This window comes from Dromaius novaehollandiae, chromosome 1 (assembly GCF_036370855.1).
Source record: "Dromaius novaehollandiae isolate bDroNov1 chromosome 1, bDroNov1.hap1, whole genome shotgun sequence".
NCBI lineage: Eukaryota > Metazoa > Chordata > Aves > Casuariiformes > Dromaiidae > Dromaius > Dromaius novaehollandiae.
The window spans coordinates 116,959,332-116,980,556 of NC_088098.1; the positions used below are offsets into that span (position 1 = coordinate 116,959,332).

General features: G+C 39.5%; 2 protein-coding genes across 8 annotated transcripts in view; both read right to left on the bottom strand.

Annotated features, from left to right (window-relative positions):
* Nucleotides 1-4,109, bottom strand: part of SYNJ1 (synaptojanin 1) — a 69,654-nt gene extending 65,545 nt beyond the window's left edge. For 3 of the 7 annotated variants that reach the window (XM_064524255.1, XM_064524241.1, XM_064524245.1), the window contains exons 1-2: nt 3,477-3,624; nt 2,085-2,230 (exon numbers count right to left, since the gene is read on the bottom strand). In XM_064524255.1, coding sequence (XP_064380325.1) covers nt 2,085-2,208 — 124 coding nt within the window. In that variant the 5' untranslated portion in view covers nt 2,209-2,230; nt 3,477-3,624. Of the gene's footprint in view, nt 1-2,084; nt 2,231-3,476; nt 3,625-3,888 lie in introns of those variants that run through there. The other 4 variants (XM_064524234.1, XM_064524238.1, XM_064524251.1 and 1 more) reach the window with 4 other exon arrangements.
* A 7,052-nt stretch (nt 4,110-11,161) lies between these two features.
* PAXBP1 (PAX3 and PAX7 binding protein 1) overlaps nt 11,162-21,225 on the bottom strand; it is a 28,265-nt gene continuing 18,201 nt past the window's right edge. The window contains exons 11-18 of the mRNA XM_064524260.1: nt 20,351-20,550; nt 18,262-18,406; nt 17,992-18,113; nt 17,169-17,245; nt 16,817-16,883; nt 15,086-15,232; nt 14,536-14,690; nt 11,162-12,641 (exon numbers count right to left, since the gene is read on the bottom strand). Coding sequence (XP_064380330.1) covers nt 12,524-12,641; nt 14,536-14,690; nt 15,086-15,232; nt 16,817-16,883; nt 17,169-17,245; nt 17,992-18,113; nt 18,262-18,406; nt 20,351-20,550 — 1,031 coding nt within the window. The 3' untranslated portion in view covers nt 11,162-12,523. The remainder of the gene's footprint in view (nt 12,642-14,535; nt 14,691-15,085; nt 15,233-16,816; nt 16,884-17,168; nt 17,246-17,991; nt 18,114-18,261; nt 18,407-20,350; nt 20,551-21,225) is intronic.

Genomic DNA, 21,225 nt, shown 5'->3' on the forward strand with positions numbered 1-21,225 from the left:
GACTTGAGAAATTCCTCTGGGTTCTGATTCCTCTGCCTGATAACACTATGAGGCATAGAAGAGGGCTAGAGCTTCAATATGGTTACAGATTTTGAATTTTTAGAGAATGTTGACCAAGGTACCTTCAGTGATGTAAGTCATAGTACAAGAAATGATTAATTCACTTTCTTTATTGAGCTTAACTTTCAGGAATAAGTTATTTTCAACATATTGCTCACTAAGGAACTTAAACATCTACACTAATTACTAAATACATATTAAAATACAATTCTCCACAATTCTTCAAAACATTCTTCCCTTCCTTATGTATTGCACTACAACTGTTCACTAGTCTTATGATTGGACACTTGTTCACAACCCAATGCTCACTACATAATGCTTTCAAAATACTGCTGGCAAAGTCAACAAGATTACCTGGATGAGCAGTAAAAAGAAGCTGTAACAGGAAAAAGCAATCCTCAAAAGACAGAGTAACAACCAGGTATGTTTGTCACCTGGATGATCATAGAAGTTATCACCATTATGTGAACTGTGCTGATATGTCCCATCACTAGGCCTCTAACAGTTATTTAGTTAGTTCAAACCACATATTAACTAAGATGCAGGTTAAGCTGTATGCTAGAGAGCATTTGCTTGTAACAGCCTGTCCACTACAGATGACTGTAACCTGACTTCTTAAGCACCTTACACAGGACACAGGGAGAGTCACATGCCTCAGAGAAGACTATGCCACAGCCAAGGAGCACACTCACATCTAGAATAGCCAACAGGAAATACTGAAGAAAGGAAATGCAGCTTGAATCCCGCTCTTCTTTGGAACTCACATTTCTAACTGAGTCTTGTAAGAGTAGCTGGGCAGTGGGTTAGGCACTCACACATGAAGTAGGGAATTCTATGATCAATCCCTGCTGTGAGAACTGTTAAAGTTATGTGCAGTAATAATCATTTCCAGTGTTTTATCCAGTCATTGGGTAGGAATCATACCCTGGGATTTACCTTTCTCAGGTGTATACCTAACCATGGGACTTTTCTACTTTCAGCCTAATGAACCCTAGATTTTTTCGGTAGCATAGTGCTAGGCCTTCTTAAGAAGGCACTCCCTATTCAGCCCACTTCATAGTCTCAAGGCAAAAGCACCTTCCTGAGAGATTGATCTTTGAGCTCCCTCAGACTTCAAGCAATGAATCAAGTCTCCCACTTTCTGAGCATGCTAGGCTAGAAAACCATGAACGGGCATCAGAATTGATTCATCAAAAAGTTACTGATTCAAAAAATACATCCACAGTACCTCAGCCTTCTATAAAGGACAAATGCAAGCCTGGAAACCCCTTTGCAACCAAGTGCTCAGACCTTCTTACCAAAAAATACAAACCAAACTACATTTTAAAACCTTAACTATTTGATAGTTCTCTCCTGCACTTCTCAGATTTGGAGGAGGATGCTAAAATGACTTGCAAAAAAATTTTAAAGCAGAAGAATTTATTAGAAACATTTAACGCAGTTATCACTGAAAACATGTAAAAATGACTTTGCAATGCAGAACACCTTGCTCCAAATATTTACGCATTTTATTACCAGATGAACTAATACACAAAGACTCTGGTGACAGGTTAAAAAAAAAAAAAACAGGGAGAAAATAAAGCTAAAAATTAAAAAGCCATCAAAAAGTCATCACACAAAATGAGGTAAAGAAATTAAGATGATATACCACTTAAGAATATAGAACATTTTATTATGAAGCACAAGATATAGAATTTCCTTTTCACGGAGCTCTCGTGTATTCAGAGAAAGTTGTTCTGAACCAAACACACAAACAGATGTTATTGGAACTTATTAGCAGAAGAAAATTTCACAAACATGAAAAAGCATGTTCATGATGAAATTTAGTTAAAGCATAAAATTCTCTCTCAACAGTTAAAGATATGAAACTGTCTTTTCATTTAAAGCAGAAGCCTCACCATTAGCAAGTAAGAAAATAGAATAGTTTGTTCTTCTTTATATTCCAGAAATAAAAAACACACAGCTTACAAAATATCAAGTTGGCCAACTTTATACATTGTAGCTATCAAAACATATCAACTTACAGAGTACAGCCACAGCTCCAGATTCAAACATGAGACATTCTTCTCTGTTTCTGGTTTCCACTATCACACTGAATGGAGGTGGATCCAGCTTGTGATAGACACGGTATCCTTTACTGAAAGCCATTTTGCCTTTATCGGGGGCAGTCCTGTCCAACACAAGATAATGTTAGTGAAAGCTTCTTATGTTTCCAGATACCTTCTGCAAAGCAGGTCTGAATTCCATCCTTTCCTGAGGAATGTATGGGTTTAACATAAAAAAAGGTGTCACACTCATACTTTTTACCTGATGAGTCTTTTTTTTTTAATCTCATATTCCAAGTGTATGTAAGGAATATTTAAAGACAACATAACCATGTTTCAAAAATGTACTTACACAGATATAAATAAACCCCAGAGGGTTTATTTAAAAGCTTCTCTGAGAAAATCAAAATTTCTTTCACAATATTTAATAAACATGATTTCTTACAAAAACAGAAAACACTATTAGCTTCTAGTCACCACGAACACCTAACTGCCTTACTCATAAGACAAATGTTGAATGAAGAGGACCAGAAGCCTGAGCAGGCTTCAAATCGGGGAACTATTTTACTGATTCTGACCTTGTACACAAGGACAGCATAGTTTAAATACAAAAGCTGTTAAGAGGTTTTAAAAGATCAAATAGAAATGTTAACCTGCTGTTGTTGTTACAATGAAAGCAGGGTTTTGTTTGGATTTAAACCCTCCCCTGCAGCTGCCAATGAATGAAACATTGCATTATTGTACTAGCGAAACTGCCTAAAAACCGTTAAGGTAAGATCTTCCTTTAAAATAAAAAGGAAAAAGAAAAAATTATATACAAGAAGGCAGATTTTAAGGGCTTGCGCTAAGAAAATACACAAGGAGCCAATTTTTAAGGGATTAAACTGAGAAGAGACATGACGACGGGAGGTTTTTGCTGGGAGCCATGAGCAGGTCTGCTGCCCTGCTCCTTCACTGGAGCTCAGTGCCGGTGACCACCGGGGCTGACAGCGACGTGGACTTTATGCTTCCGACACGGAACATACCGCCCCCTTCCCCCCCACCGGCCCCGCCGCCCCTCCCCTGGCCGGAGGGAGGGAGGGACGGGCACACCAGCCGCTGCCGCCGCCGGCGGGGTCCCACCGTCCGGCCAAGGGGAGCCGCAACGCCGGGCACCCGTCACCTGCCGCGCAGGGAGGCGAGGCGAGGAGTGGCCCGCCGGCCCCCGGTGCTGCCGCGCTCACAGAGCCGCCTCCATTTTGTCTGCCACCGCCGGCGCCCCCGCGGCCCCCTCCCCGCAGCGGCGGCAGCCGGCCCGGCTCCGCCGCGCGCTCACGGCCGCGCCCCCCACTCCCCTCCCCCGAACCGCAGCAGACCCAGCGCCCCCCTCACCGGCCGCGTCACCCGCTGCCGCCGCCCACTCCTCTCCGCTCCCCTCCGCTCCGTGCCGCGGGAGCCGGCGGCACCTCACTTCCGCTCCGGCCTCGCTGTCCCTTCCGCATTGCGCCTCCCGCGGCCGGAAGCCGACAGAGGGCGTGGAGGGGGGCGGGGGAGGGAGGGGTGTCACGCGGGCGCGACGCGGCACGAGAGCGGCCGTTGTGGCCGTTGAGACGCGGCCCGGCGCAGCGCGGGGGGAGGTGTCGCCGCCCCTCCTTCCCCCCCGCGGCCGTCGCGCCAGCCGCGGGGGCGGGTGCGTGGGGGAAAGGTTTGCTGCGGCGCGCTGGGCACAGCAGCCCTGGCCCGCCAGGGAGCCGCCGCGGCGGGCTGCAGGCTGGGGCGGGGGTGCTGGCCGCTCGGTCCTCACCTCCTTCCCTATCGAGTCCGCTCCTGGCCGTTGTCACTGTGGTGTTCTGCTGTGTCGCCTCGCACCCCCCAGCCTCGTGTGTTGGCAGCGCGGAGAGCTGCTGCTTGAGACGCCACGGTAGGAGCAGCGGTGTCGAGCTGGATGGAGCCCTTGTCAGAGCTGCGCCCTTGTGAGTGACATCCCTTGTGAAGGCCTTGTGCCCTCTAACTCGGGGGCGGGCTAAACCTATACAGAGCATTACCAAGCACAGTGCCTTCTGGGCAAGCCCTGCCTTCAGTGTGGTGGTTCAGCCTGAAGAAACCTAGCCCCTCAGGAAAAACTAGCTAGAGGGCCCTTTGGAGAAACTGTTCTTTTGCGTTGTGTTGTGGCAATGCTGGATTGCCAACATTAAAGTTAAAAAAGGACCATGCCGTGGCTTCATGGTGAGACTGTGTTGAAACACGATCAGACCCCAGACCCTCTTGTGCATTTATTAGAGATGCAGTAGGGAGAAAAACGTTATGGATAAGTTCATGAGTAGCAATGCAAACAAAAACCTCCCTGCACAAAATGTGCCATGGGCACAGAAGTGTCAGTGCCAATGCTCACTGAGCACCGTGGGTAGGGTAGGAACACTGAGTCATGGCTAAAGCCTGCATTTTCCTAACAGGCTTCAAAAGTTTTAAGTACAGACATAAAACATCTCTTTGGAAATTTCCATCCAGCCTCTGCAGCCTTTAAGTGGAGGAGGAGTACTGCTTCACTCTATTATGTTGCTGGTGTTACAAGCTGCTGAGGAGATGGTAGAAAGCAGGCTTGAGAGCTGTGCTAAAATCAAGAGAAGTGGGCTACTCTGTGCTCCAGACAAGGCTGAGGCCAGGATGGAAGTCAGAACGGAGAGCTGAGGTAGAAAAAAATCAGAAAAACTGTTAGAAACTCCCTTCACTGAGACTATTATTTGAAGATTGAAGAATACACGCAAGTGGAAGTGAGTGAAATACTGTAGCTATCTACCCTAGAGTCAGAATTACAGAGTGGTTGAGGTTGGAAAGAACCTCTTTAGACCATCTAGTCCACCCCCCCTGCTCAAGCAGGGTCACCTAGAGCACGTTCCCAAGGATTGTGTCTAGATGGCTTCTGAATATCTCCAAGGATGGAGACTCCACAACCTCTCTGGGCAACCTGCTCCAGTGCTCGGTCACCCTCACAGTACAGAATTTTTTCCTCATGTTTGGACAGAACTTCCTGTGTTTCAGTTTGTGCCTGTTGCCTCTTGTCCTATCACTGGGCACCACAGAAAAGAGTCTGGCCCCATCCTCTTTACACTCTCCCTTCAGATCCTTATACACATTGACAAGAAGGACTTCTTAGTGACCAGAGCTGGGCCACCTCTCATTTCAGATTGTAGCATTTCTTCACACTACCTTCTTGTCCAAGATCAATTCCCATTACAAAGTTTAGACTCATGTAAAACTAAAAGACCTTTTTTAAAATGAATTTTTTATTTATATAAGAAATAGTAGATTGTATACATGGCCTTTTGATATTTAAATATGATCTTATCCCTTATACTTACTATGGGCTAAGTTCCAGTTGAGTGGAGTATACTATCTAGTGGCTCAGAACACAAAGCAGAGAAAATATCTGTGATGCAAGATAGAGCATAAGTAATGTTTGTGTATTTTTAGTTGACCACCTTCCTATGCAGATTATGACAACCTGAGTAGAAATATTCTATAGATATGTCAAAGTACAGTATTTTAAAGAATATTTTAAAGTAAGTTTCATGATTTTTGAAATGAGTGCATAATTGCTAATAGCTTATTACAGCCTGTGCAGAAGACTGCTCTCAGTTGCTCATAGTAGACTGTCACATGTAATAGACATTAAAACGATCTCTAGCATAGCATGAAAAAACAAACTCATGAAACTTTTTTACTATTGAGAATGTAAAAATAAAAGAGAACAACAAAGTGGCTGCTGTAGAAGCAAAGAAAGTTTGCCCTCATTTTATTCATTCATAAGGATCGTTAACCATGGGAGCAAATTAAATGTTGTTTTACAACATAAACTGATGGGTAAAATGATATATTTTGGTAACCTAAAACAATTCATGCATTAGATATATTTACTTCTTTTTCAATAGATGAAAGAAATTCAAATAGGCTGGGTATTTTTTTTCTTATGGCCATATATATTTTGCTTCATGGTAATACAAAAAATTTTCTGAATAGGATTTAGGATTATCTACAAAAACATCAGTTAAAAGCTGTGAAAAATTATAGTAATTTAGAGCAGCTTGCAGATGAGTATTTTCCTTAGATGCTTTTTTGTTTGGGTACTTGGTTGCAGATTTTACATTCTTTAAGCATGATTAAGATGAGAACGTGGCATGACATTTTCAGTGAACTTCACCATTTCTAAGCCTTGCCTCAGTTATCTGTTAGGGTTGTTAATGCTGTGCAAACTTAGACACTAAAGCAGGATGAAAGTTTGGCTATTGCCATCCATTACGAGACCCTTACCTCCAGAATGGCCCCCAAAGGACTAGCTGAGGTCCACTGTGGTTCTAATGGAAACATCTTGGTTGACTTCAGTGGGCTTCAGGGCACAGCCTATTTAAAACTTCTTTGGTGTCTAAAAGCAGAATTAGCTCAAGGCTTCTCAGCATAGGCAAAATTTACCTTTGGTATCAAGAAAGATGAGGAAGCCCAGGGCCGTACTGCTTTTTTCACAAGGAAGACAGTTGTAAAGGCAGACTGAGGATGCTTAAAAGGGGAGAGAAAGGGGAAGAGGAACGTTTCTAGGAAGCCAGGCTTTGCAGCTCCTGCTGCAAAATTGGGAGTAGTGCACAGCCACTGCGACGCATGAGGAGAGACAGCCTCAGCCCAAGCAGTAGCTGCCATTCACATACTCCACGTCTCCCCTTGGCAGTGGCAGCAGCAGCAGCTCAGCACTCCAACCCTCTGGAAAACGCACAGCTGGCGGTGACGCCATTGACTGTTTTGGCCATGCCACGAAATGTTCAGAACACCTTTTTCTCAGGGTCATCTGCGGTGCTGTGCATAGTTAAATTGGCACTTCAACAGCAAATACATTAAAGCTTCCAAATTACATTTAATTTGCATATCCTTCTTAACACTTATCACAGGCCTCATTCCTGCAAACTCGTACTGCTCCTTAAATCTTTAAAGCTGAGTTTGCTATATCCATCATGTGTTTGCAGATGCAGGTTCTCTGAACTGTTAGCTCCTTGAGGAAGTAGCCATGTGTGCGTATGATAGTTTACTATCTTTCGTTCAATGAATGCCTTATTCTGATTGGACCTTTTGGGAAAATGGTAATACGCAAGTTAAGTGTGATTTTCAGCTACATGTCCCCAGGATGCATGAGCCCTGTAGTCAAACAACCTGCATTGCACTTAGACTTTTGTGCTTAATGTTTTCTGTTAGCTAGGTATTACAAAAGGCTGAAGACAGTAAATAGAAAACCCTCAAGAACTTGTATGAGATTTAGGCTGTGAAATTTTGGGCCTAAGTATGTATGGAAAATACCATACCAAATCTCGGGGGAGATATCTCTGCTTTACTTCTGGGCTCTTATCTATAAAACATTTAGATATGCACATTATGTACAAAAGTAATGCAAGTGGAGTCAGTAGGACCATTCACGTACTGAACAAAAACATATGTTTAAGTGATAATTTGGAGCAGAGCCTTAAATTGTAGGCCTTTGTATTATTCTGTGTCTCCATGCAGTTATCTTATACCCATTCACTTACTTTTTGGATATTTAGGGCAAGAGTTTTAGTTACACAAAGAAATTAAGTACTCTTATACAAAAAGTCCCACTATGTTTTTTTCAGACAAATTCAACTAACAATTGTACAGCTATCAAAAATTTTGTATTTGGAGTACCAAACCCAGGGCAGACATGCTCAGCTCTTAGCAAAGCACTCCACTTTGTTCCATTTGTCTGAGTGTGAGTGTCTCAGAAACCACAACCATTCTGCTTCATGCAGCAAAGATTTTCTGAAGCCTCCTCAGAATTCTCATTTCTCCACATCCCACTTGATAGTGGTTCTCACAGGAATGGTTTGCTTGTGACTACATGTAAAGGCTAATGGTCAGATGAACTGTATTGTTCATTTCACACCCTTTTAGAACACTGATCCTAGGATATTTTATTTTCACAGGGGCAACTAATAAACTTAGGATGACTGGACGTTACTTTTAGGCACCACCACTCATAAGGGCACAGAGTTCAGCATGTTGCAACAGACTTCACAAAGTCATTATACCAAAGCCATAGACCAGATCAAAGCTTCAGGTACAAATCTCCCCTCCCCTCAGTATATATATTTAGGATTCGTTCTAAAAAGTTTTTGTAGAGTAACTTAGGGAGAACTGAAAGCAGAAGCAGAGATTAGCAGACTTGTACAGAAAAAGAGATGCATCTCAAAGGAGGAGAAAGAGGAATTACATGCATCTGTGTATCTGCATGTTTTCCACAAACTTCTCCATTTTGAATTTCAGCTTTCATTTTGTTTTCCTTGATCGTAAACGACAAGGTTTTTCCTTTGTTACTGATAACCTTTATGGCACACCACAGGAATTCTAAGTAACTGTAATCATTCTGTAATATATTGTCCTGTTCATCACAATTTCATAATGACATTTTACCTGCAATGTTTTCTTACACGTTCAATGAATTTCCTATTCTAGACAATGGTAATTACTACTAGAGAGGATGCTAGACTTTCTCAAGAGTCCCTGTAGACTTCTGAGTAAAAATAAGATTGTCATGTCCCCTAATATGTTAGTTCTCACATGGGTTTACATTGTCATCTAGTACATCCATGTATAACATGTCATAATTATTTGTTAATTCTGATATTGAACAGTAAGATATACATGGTCAACTGTGGGAGAAGTAATTTTAAAGCAGTTGTCTTTGGATTATACCTCAATCCAAAAACAGTTGTGTAACTTTGCTTAAAGATCATTGACTGCTTTGCTATTAAGATTTAATTTGGGTCAGTAAATAAAGAAGTGGTAGGAGAAGTGAAAGTGGAACTTGGACATATAATTTGATAACATTATTTACATAAAGTCTTTAAGTGCCTGTACAGTTCTAACCATTTGTACAGAGAAAAGGTGTCACATTACCCAAAATGGGAAGTCAGATTATTTATCAGCCATAAGTATACTTTGGAAATTTCTGCATGTTGTTCTCCAATTACAACATACTATTCTAAAGGGGGAGGAAGGAGAGACTTCCTAAACATGCAAGGGCATAGACACCACAGTCACATAGTCCATCCTCTGTCTACTACAGTGATGCCAAGGGTAATAGAAATAGCTGCTGTTCCACAATACTTAACTATGAAAATGACTACAACCTACTTAGGGGGAAAAAAAATTCTCTACAGCTATAATTGATAATCAAGTTAGAAGGAAGATTCTCCTCATGCCTCCCTTACAATCCTAGCCATAATCTGAATTGGAAAAAAATGCCCATATTTTTAATAAGAGCAGTTAACAAAGCTGTCTTTGCAAGACCAAGCTCCATTAGTAGTGCATGTCTACTAATACTGCAGTTACAAACCTGCATTTTAAGTTCTGAATGGCACATTTATGCTATTGGAAGAAAGGGAAATTTTGAGATGATGATCATTGGCTTGAACCTGCAGCTTTTCTCCTGCTTGAGTTATAGCCAGAAGGCAAATGTGAGGGAATGATTCATTACAAAGTATTCTTCTGAGACAGGCAATAAAGAGCATGAATAAACTTGATTTGCAAAACAAACTGAGTTACCCAGCACAGCACAGGGGGATGTGGGTGGACAGCAGAGCAAGGCCAAGGAGTGCTTGCAGAGCAGATGGATTATTGTTAGGCTGCAGCAACCAGCCACCTGTTTCTACAGATGCACCTGGCACTAAAAGGGCATAGTAGACTCCAGCCCTCTTCCAGTGTTTTCTGGACCAGTGTGGCTTTATTCCCTGCACAGTTTCTAAAATGTTGTAACTGAAAATCCAAATTCTGACACCTCCAGGTATACTTTCTTTACTCTCTAGTGGGGAAATTGTGGATCTTCTAACTGGCCATTTCAGTATTAAGTGGCAGTCATAATTCTGGACATTAAAAAAAAAAAAAAACCACAGTGAAAAGCTCTGGCATTTAAGAATTACTCAGTTGTTCTGAAAGAGTTCAACAGTACTGAATGGAGTCAGAAATGCACGTTTATGTTAATATACTCAAAAGAGAAGACAGGCTGCTTGATTTTTGAAACTGTTTCAATAGTTCTAGTTGAAGGCATTCTGTTACATAAAATATCCAAATAGAAATAAAGTACACTTTCACAGCTGCAATAAGGTTAGCTTTTACATTCATTTGCAAACAGTAATACTAAATGTGCAGTTGGCTAACCAACCTCATAGTGGCACAGATCATGGAACTGCTCAGCTGTATTTTATTCTGTCCACAGAGGCAGGTATACATATAGTCACAGAGGTAAGGGTAACAGCTATTTTGAATTCTGGCAGTAGTTTTGTTATAAAGACCTGCTTTAAAGAATTTATCTTAAAGACAACAAATTAACCTTCACTGAGCTTCATACTGTAGCAGCTAGGCTACAGAGCAGCCAAACTAGAATGCCAAAATGCAGCTCAGCTGTGCATCTTCCCTGTTTGGAGATCTTGTGACTGGAATGCAGACGTGCCTTAAGATTCAGAAAAGTCTCTGCACAGCATGGATTTGAACCTCCTGATAACAAAATCGTTTGTTCTTCATTTCGCATATTTTTGTTGATTAAAAAAAAAAAACCCTCACACACAAACCCTTCTCCCTCCCCCAAGCATACAAATCTAAGAATTTGAATCTCTCTGATGATTAAGGCACCCAAGTACAGTTAAATATTCTTTTACAAATGCTGGTAGCATGGACTATGCGTCTTCTCTTCAGCCTAGCAAAATACTAATAACAAGATGACTTTAAGCACAAGAAGGATCAAATCAGTCAATAATGAAAAAAAAAAATCATACAGCTACCAGCACAAGAAACTCTTGAAACACCTTAACTACCCTTTCAGTAGGTATACAAGAATTCCAGAGTCTAATTTTTATCTTTTTGGTTTTTTTCCTTCAAAGACAGTATTACTTTCGTTCACTCCAAAATCTACCTTCTAAGGACTATTTTTTCTTCCAAACGTATTAAAATAGTCAGCCAGCATGCATACCTTTTGCCTTTACCACCTTCCTAAAGGAATGAAGCTTACCAGGGCATACTGCAACAGCTCCTTGACAGACAAGTTTATTGAAACAATTTTTAAAAGCAGATATTCTGAATATTCCATCAGTCCCAACAGATCAGAAAAACAACTGTTCAGTGTCCAAATGAAGTGTGCATGTTACAAATTGTACATTTTTCATATACTCATTTATACCACATGACATGAGCATAAAATACAATGATTCTTATGTTATTCAGTATGCCAATTTATTGCTACAGTTCCCCAAAAAGTACGGCACACCTGGAAGTAGATCTTAATCCAAGGCTATTACAGCTGTTACTATTCCTTGGACCCCAAGATCAAGTCACTAGTGTTACGATGTAAATCAGCATATATTTAAAGGGTTTTCTTTTTAATTTACGGCTAAACTAAAAATTTTGTAAGACTGTATTCTTAGATGTACTCAGCAGGAAGTATAACATCTGAAGTATTTACTACAATATAAATACTTCAAATCATGGGAGATAAAATTTTCTTCACCTTCATTTGGCTTGACATCTTTAGTTGTACCAATCAGAAGAACAGGTTCCATGTATGAAGTTATAAAAAAAAGGGACAAAAGCAGTAATTTAACCAACTTGAGCAAGGAATTGAGGTCCAGAGTTCATAGGTGAAGTATTATTCCTCCAAAATGAAAGATGGTTTGGGATTAGTAAGTGCTGTCATGTATACTTGTGCAATAATCACAAGTTCTTATTGTCTACCTGTGTTAAAGAAATCATTAAGTACTGATTCAGGTTGTCTTTTCTGTTTTGCTCCTAAGAACAGTCTTAAGAGTTCCGTATTCTGAATGCAAATCAAAGTTTAGCTATTCCAATTTGAGTCCAGCACAGATGCTTTTTAAAGCTCAGGTTCCATTTGAAAGTCTGCTATTTAGGTCAAATGATTTTCACATATTTGCATGTTTTGCCAGCCCTTTTGACCAATAATATGATCATTTTATCATCAAAATGAGAAGCTTTTAGCAAATGAAAAACTTATTTCAACAGTAAAAGATCTCTATATCCAGTGTGAAAGTAACATGGTGGTATAAATATATGCATTCATTGTATTACACATAATATATTATACACATTCCAGTTAACCATGGAACAATTAACAAAGTAGCTGACTACTAGTCATGGGTACAAAGTGTTTTTGTAAACAAGATTGAGAAACTGAAGAAAATCTGATTCTGGGAAAGATCATAATCTTGGGTTTCCATTTTTAATTTCAAAGAAATCTTTTTTTTAAAGGATGCTGTATATAAGAATGCACTTTGTATTAAAACAAGATCAATACTTTACAGTTTAAGAAACTTTACATATGTACATAAATTACACATCAGGAATGGTTTTAAAGCTCAGAATGAGTTGTCAGAAAAGTTCTATTTCCCTTCTATTAAAATCTTTAACTCTTTTACATTGTGATCATTCGCAACTGTCACAGCATGATCCAGTGCTCGAATACTTGCTAGAAGCTTTATTATCTGCTTTATGTTCTCCCTAAATAAGAGGAAAGGGAAAAGTCAATACAGAAACTAAACAATACTGTACACGTATTAGCATTTTAACAGACAATCTCCTTTTCTTCCTTCCCCAAAGCCATGAGTATGAATGTGTAGAGCAAATCAATTTCAGATAATTTCACATCACCTTCCTCCCTGCTTGCTTAGTCAGATAAAGTTGGTTATCAATTTTATATACTGAAATTGAAAATTTTATTTTGGGGTAGCAACCCTGGAGAGAAAGAGGGAGTAGGAATTAAATCATACTTTTGGTTTATAGTAGAAGCAGTATAGAGTAAAGAAAAAGTCTTGGATTAGTTAAGATACTATAAAATAAGTCACAGCTCTTAGCAAATAATTTTTGAGTCCCCCCCGCCCCCACCCCAAAGTCAAGCACATAAGTATTTTCATTCATGCCTTAAAAAGCTAAGAAGCTTGCCACAAATAAACTGCATTTTGATTCAGGTCAATCTAGGTAGCTTAGAGTGAACAAACTGCTTGGGGAGGGAGGGTGGGGGGTTGTTTGTACTTCCTAGGCTGTCAAGAACATTTTTAGTATCTTGGAGGGAGGGCAGAGATGAAATGTAAGTCTTGCAGACAATACTAGAGGTCCAAAATTCATCTTAAAAGTGAAACTAGCTGATCTGTAAAAAAGCACCCAAAGTTTGGGAAAATAACATCATTCCTTCAGCAGAAATTAATACATTTGTTAAAACAGAACTGTACTGGTTTTCACATTAATAGGCATAACATCTTTCAGTTAGTACAGTGCTATACTTCTGTTGCAGACTTGCTTCATCTGCTTAATAGGGGCAATGAGAAAAGATTTATTAAATGCACGGAAATAGCAGGAAGTCAGAACACAGAAATTAAACTAAACTAAACCTCACCATGGGTGGGGGAGTATTAATTGGCTATTAATCTTCCAATACAAAGTTTTACCAAGCTTTGGGAGACAAGTTCAGCTGTAAAGAAAGTTCTTTCCTATTTAGGAAGTGGCTATCAAAAGAGATAAAAGTTTAATCTCTACTGGATTCTCTCTCAAGTCCTTCAGTTCAATTCCTATACCATGCTAGACTAGGCATTTTGCTTTCAGAAAGGAAGGAGTAAAGGGTCTGTTTTGGGTTTGGATCATATGGGGAAATTTAAATTGGTACGTGACATTAAATTGGTATGTGACATTGTTATACTTCAGACACATGCTTCCAAGCCATAACTTCGGAGTGGATAAAAAGTAGTTTCAGCATGACCCAGCATGGCACAAAGCTCTGCTTCTCTGAAAATGATGATTCATATGCCAAACTGAAAAGTGACTCTAGAAACAGACAAATGTCCAACAGCCAACATAGTAACTGCAAAAAAAGGGATTTTTGAGGCTCTAACCTAAGGAAGTTATTCACTATACTAGAAAAAAAAAAAAAAAATCCTTAACGAAGATTGCTGTCCACTATGCTTCAAGGAAAATTCCTGTCTCTACATTTCAGGAGTAAAGAGACTCTTAGATCACGGGGAAAATAAGGTTACATAAGTAAAACCAGGACTTTCATGCAGTATTATTTCAAAAGCGTAATTTGTAATTCAGAAGCCGTTATGCAGGAATCAACAACAGGCTCAGAGGGTGAAGTAGTCCAGAACCAGTAACTACAAAATTTTCCAGAATCAAGGACATCAAGGAGTAGTGCAAAAGGTATTCTGAATATCTGATAATTTCTGACAGCTGCTGTTCTCTGCCACCTTAAAAAGCCCCATCTATCATACCATAAAAATGTTAAATTTGATTTCAAAGAAAATTTTTGAAGATTTGCAGCAGTACAGAGATATTTACTGATGTTTCTATGCATCAGCCAAATAACACAAAGCACAAGAAACGCAGCTGCGTTAATATAAATTACCTTGCATTTCTTTTCTCTACATCAGAGCAACCAATGCTGTTTCTATAAATTGTGTCAGCCAGATGAACAAGGTATCTACAGAAGTTTTCCAGCTGAGAAATAGTCTTGTCCCCTTTTAGATTAGTGAACCACTGTTTAGGAAAGCAAGCAATTACCTAGAGGTAACAGAAGAAAGTAAGTTAAAAAACAACGTTAACCAACATTTTAAAAACTATCCAATATGATTTGGGAAATCTGCCAGGTAAGAGTGCAGTGACAAGGCCCAATTAAGTGAAACCACAAAAAATTTGCAACAAAAAGACAACAATCCAAAATTCAAGTGGTGAACACTAAAACATACACTACACCTACATTATCTACAGGTAGCAACCAGGAAAGGTTCATTCTTTAGCTGGTGACTTAAAAAAATCTGTTTTCCCACTGACATTTCAACATCGAAGCCAGGACTGGCTGAATTTCAAAAGTATCCTCAAGTTTTAACTATACTTCTCCATCAACTGGAATTTTTGAATTAGAAAGTATTTTAAATATTTTGTTCATTTTTACTTACACTTTGAGCTTTCTTAATGCTGTCATCTCCATACTCTGAATTCTGAAAAGCCATAAGAATATATCTATTTAGCAGACCATCTATTGACAGTTCCTGGAGAGTTTTGTTTGAAAGGATTCCACACCACTGCAGAAAGTTTCCTAATAACTGAAAATACAATACAGGGAAAATAAGTATTAAAAAAAATGTAGTGACAGACAATATTCTAGAGCCTCTCCAAATGCATCAGTATGGCCAAGGTCAGCAAGGGAAACATGCCTTTTGATAGCTTCAAAATTATTCAGAACCTGAAAAGTACCAGTATACGGCAATACAAGTTCTCATACAACAAGAAAAGAAACCCTCCATTTTGTTCATGTTTTACAAAAGGAGTCAGTGAAAAAATTAAAAGTTTTAAGCCAGCTTGTTCACAAAACTTAAGACTCAATATCAAGTCAAGTGGGGCCTAGCATATGACATCTGGGGGCAAATTCTCAGTCCCTTGTCAGTCAAATCCCCAGCTGCACTATCAGCATATCCTTCCCTCCAAAAGCCGCTGACACAAAAGACACTAGCTGTCAGCAAGGGGAGCACTGGCTGAGCAGGCGACATGGCTCTTATCCCCCACTGGCACACCGCCTGCAGGGAACTGCTGCCAGCCCTGTACAAATAAGAGCTGCCAGCAGTTTACTGTTAAGGCAGATCATGAGGAAACAATAAGCGAATGCTTGCCTCCCCAGCTTCTATTTCTGCTCTTTGTGATGCTATAGGTGACTTGCTAGCACAAGAGAGCTGCATTTTAATGCTTCTTCAAAATAAAGCAGTGGCAATTGCATGCCTACTTCTGAACTGCCCAGGCTCCAATAGATAGGACCAGAAGCAGGCAATTTCACTCTTAAAAGAAACACAAGCTGTAAACGAGTAATCAGTTTGTCTTAAAATCAGCATTTTAATAAATGAGCTTTATGCACATTTTGCTCTAAGAAAAAGTTAATTTTTATTTTTGAGTGGAAAAAAGAAATCAGTGCCAAATACTTTAAAGAAACAAAGTGACTGCAAATCTATTTAGATACAGTCTCTCTCACTGCTGTAATCTTGTATAGAAAATTCCAGAGAGTTCTGTTTGTAGGATAATAGAGGTCAGCAGCACAATCCCCACTGGTCTCATGCACTCACTTTTCTAATCTTTCATTTGAAATAAACTACAAGAGCTATAGCTTCTTCCACACCTTTGAAAACCCCATAGTACATATTCCACATACACAGGCTTTTTCTTCCACACCCTTTCTTGTTTCAAAGACACTAGAATTACAACTGCTCTCACACTTTACAAGTAGTAACTACCTTTACAAAAGAGGATATAAAACTGTCTTTTTATCCAAGTTATTTTCTTGAAGTTTCTCACACTATTAAAAAATAAACAAACCAGGCTCTCATTCCCACACAAGTGAAATAAAAGCACCACATATTTTATTCTGACAAGCATAATGACATCCTTAAAAAAAAAAAAAACTGGGTTGTTGAGTATGCTGAGTAAAGCCACAATGCACAGTTTAAAAGGATGTGCTTTCATCTGGCAAGCTTTTAAAGAGGGGACAGTTTATGATCAAAGGCTAAGAATCCTATATACTCTACAGTTCTTTCACCTAAAATTAAAACAAAACTCCATCTACCATTTTCCAAAAATATGAATGATACTTTGTTGCTACACTGTCTAGGCCAAAAGTTTACCAGATGCATTGACTGACTTACCTTAACAGAAGACCAAAACTGACGTTGGAAAAACAAATATGGACCAGAGTTCTTGTTTTCTAAGATGCTGGAAAGTAAGAGATTTCTTTAATGAGCAACCAAGACCACTTCTGTCTGAAGTTTGCTGACTTCCTCCTTCCCACACACACAGTTCATTTCTATAAATAGCCCCCTCTTCTGCCCAGCCTGCCCTTGCTTAATCCTCACAGCATGGTAACGATATACAGTAGCTCCTATATCCAGCCAGTGAACCATACAGAAGTATGGAGGGAAAAAAAAAAACTAGCACCAATGGAAAAAAAGGCACTGACTTCCAAATAAAGAGGTCTAACATATTTAAAAGCAAACTTACTTTTTTGGATATAAGGGCATGAACACATCATCATCAAGTGTTCTCCTCATTCTGAGCAACAATGCCTTTAGAAGCATCTGAAACAGATTTTTTTGTTCTAAGTAGTGTCGAAAGCACTGCTTAGTATTTAACCACTGAAGTTTTAATTTTAAAAGCAACAAAGTACATTTGTGACAAACAGTAAAAGGTATATATACTTAACCACACAAAGTATTACAGAAGCCTATAATAATTAAAAATTAGAGCTGAAATTTCACGCTTTTAATAAAAATTGAAGGCAATACAGTTACCTTATGGCTATGCTTCACTACACAATTAACTATTGTGAAATCCAGGCTTATGTCATTTTAATCTTTGGCTAACTTCCCCCATACACACGCACTTTGGCCTATCTCCTATTCTAAAGGCAACTCATTTCTATACATTGCGTTAGGCATGGCACTTAAATTTATGGCATAAGTTCTTGTATTCATAAAAAAAGCAAGCAAATTATGACACAACAGATTTGGAAGGTTACAAAGATGCAAAAAGAAAATTCTAACTATTTTAGCTGACCTTTAAAGCAAATCACAGGCTACACCTTAGTACTGTTCATCTCTCTTTTCATCTCCACCATAAATTTTGGGCAGACTTCACCGACCAAGCTCCTCCTCCTAAGTTAAGTTACCACCATTACCTAACTCTCTACAACTAGCCAGCAGAACATCAAATAATGGCAAAATTCTTCTTTTTCCTCACTAAACACAGTGTTTTCCAATATAGTGTCTTACAAGATATATTCAAATTCCTTAACTTATCCAGGATATTTAAGAAAGTAACTTACTTGTGTATTTTTGTTTTCTGCATTCACCACTGAAGGGTATCCATCTACTAGCTTCTGTACAATTGCTACCATCCTAGATGTTTGTGTTGTAGAAAAAGGATCCCATATATTTTCAGAAATCACTGTAGGAGATTGAAGGATTACTCAACTTTGCAAGTACTCAAAAACAGGTAGCAAGGCAGTCAGACACACATGACAATCAAGAATTTACAAACCAGTAAAATCTAAAAGCATAAGCAAGCACTTAAAAAAAAAAAAAAAGCCCTATACCTGTTAATTTAGGGAGAACAACTCTCTCCACAATGGTAGGTAATAGCAAAATATCAGCATCATCTTTTTCTTGCTCCTGTTCTTCACAGCCATAAAACAGCAACGATTCAAACCACAACATAGTCTCAAAATCTCGACACTTGCCCTAATAAAAGGAATCAAAAAAGGTCAGATTCCAAAACAGAGATTTGAAGTCAACAAGTTTAGTAAAGAGGAGCCTCAAACCTGCTAGAATGCCAAAAGCATGATATACTGACTACCAGGACAGAACTGCTTTAAAGCTGTCTATAAAGTGTTCTAAGCAAGGTAAGCAGTATTCAAGCACAGTAACAATTTGAAAATCCAGTCCTTTTTCTATAGGTGTCAGGTATTCATCTACACCTAGATCAAAGGAATCTGGTATAAGGATGGGCAAGTTACTTCACCTCCTGCCTTGGCTCCCCCACTTCTGAAGCAATGCTATTTCTTTCAGAAACATAGGCAAGCCTGATTCCTGAGAAGTGAATGGAGAAACAATTTTTCCCAACCAAAACCTGGGAGAGGATGGGATGCAAGGTTAATTTTTCACAGATCAGCCAGATAAACCAATTCATTCTGCAACCACACAACCACTAGATCTAATGCAAGGGAAATAGCAGAAATAGGACTGCCTTTTTTGGACAGCTGTTGCCCTGCAGATTTTAACTTCTAATTATACCTGAGCCAATTAAGAGCCCACAGATTAGGTGAAAAGTGAGAAATACAGTCTATTTGCATTACACATTATAAAATTATGCCTTCTGGATTAAAAAGTCTTTTTATGAACGCCTTGTAATTTTTCTAACTTAACAAGAGTTGAGCTTAATGGAGACAGTGACACACAATGGAGAAACAGTAGTGAAAACTGTCAGATTTAAGAATTCTATACCTTGTCTCCAACTAACTTAAGCTTGTTTTGCCAGCCTGGAAACTCACATAAGAGTAAAACAGGGAGTAGGGAGTATTCACAAAAGCACATTTCAGTTTAATGAGGCCACCTTTCATAGATTCCCCCTCATTTAGTCAGAGCAAATACTCTGAATGCCCTCCAAAGACTCTTACTTCCCTTCCCTGCAGTCAGAGCAGAGGAGGTAGAAGATCACCTTTTACAAATATTCTCTTAGTGGTTAAGAAAACACACCTCTGAAGAAAGGATAGCATCAGTCATTTGAGACAGGCTGAGATGCATGCAGAAGTTGCTGTAGATAAGCTAAGCTTTGAAAGGGAGGAAAGACGGTCTACCTTATTAGTCTAGTTGCCTAACAAAACAGGGCTTATGCACTGTACCTTGACCTGCCTTCTCCCATCCCCCAGTAAAAACCAACATGGCAGAAAAAAAGTAAATTCCTGTAAGTACTGTGAAGATAAGCTACTGACCACAGCAAAAATACCCCATGAGGGCTTTCACTGCTAGGAAGAACTAAGTGGAAGTCAAGTTACCTGAACTGTTTGTCCTGAGGCTGTTCATGTCAGCACACATATGCAGGCTGGACAACAAATGTGCCAGAGATGCTGGGTTGCAGCAGTGCTGCTTCTCCCATGCTCCCTACTTAATAACTGGGCAACAAGTATTATGCGGAAGACTTAAAAATTGCCAGGCAAAGTTCTACAGAGTACAAATGGGTAGGTGAGAGAAGGAAGGGTGTATAATGTAGGGACATAGGTCATACGTCAACAAAAGAACCAGCTTCTTAGTTCCACTTCATCTGAAGAAACATCTCCAGAATCACCATTTTCACTGAAGTATTTTTAAACCTAAATATATTACTGAAGAAGCTTGGCTTTTTGGTCTACAATACTCTCTGAGAAGATACCCTCATGTGCTGAATTTAACTCTGGTCTGCTGGGAATCTGGGGGGGGAGAGGAAAAAAAAAAATCACAGGGAACAACGGCCCAGAAACTCACCAGAAACGCATATCACTCTAAGACAGGTGCCCATTTCAAACCTCATGCCTAGAGCATGCATTTAGGAGAAGGACATGTCAAAGGTGCAATTCACTTTGTTCTGCAGAAGTGTGAAAGAGCTACTATACAAAAGCTTATGTGAAAGTTGCTTGCACAGGACCTTACCTCCAAAGGAGTCCAGATAAGCAGCTGAAGTCTGATTAAAGGGTTAAACAGCTTTGGTAAACAGAGGCCAATATAAGCATCCTTATAAGAAGCAAAGTACTTTGAACGCCAGGCTTCAAACTGTGACTTAATACAATCAATTGAATAAAAGCTTTCCAAAACGTCTTCAAAAACTTTGCTGGATTCTTTTAATATACGATCTGGTGAGGAAAAAAAAGTTATGGTAATGAGTTAATCACCTTTTCCCTGCAATACCTCTTTCACAATAGACTTTGAAGCTGAACGACAAACTTAACTACTGCCAACATAAAAAAACCCATCAGGTTCTATTCTAAAGATTTTATTACTTCTGCCTCATGTATACAAGATAATAAAAATGTGAGCACATAGGTACTACCTGGTACACTGTTTTATCACAGGTCTTGCTTTAAACACCTCATACAATGATTTTCAGTCTACCAGCTGCTGGACTGGTAATGAATTGGGTTGTATTCACATAGGCAAGAGAACAATGTGGATCTAGCTTCAAAGCTGGCCTTGTGCTTTGGGTGGGAGTTTGGAACAGGTGACCTCCGGGTTCCTTCTAACCCAAATTATTCTACAACTTTGTTTATCGAAGCACAGCAGGGCATCTCTGAGACTAGCTGACTGAATCAGCACTCCAGACAGAGTGGTCCTGGCAGACACCACACTAAGCTGCTGAACACGTGACATGTCCATTAGCACTGAGCAACCTCTACAATCCCTTAGCACACTTGCTATGTTTTATCATACTTACACTACCAGTTTTCTACATGGTCCAATTTTTTTCATGTATTATATTTTCTCATTTCTTTATGTATTGTTTTCCTCTCGCCTTTTCTACTCTCCAGGAT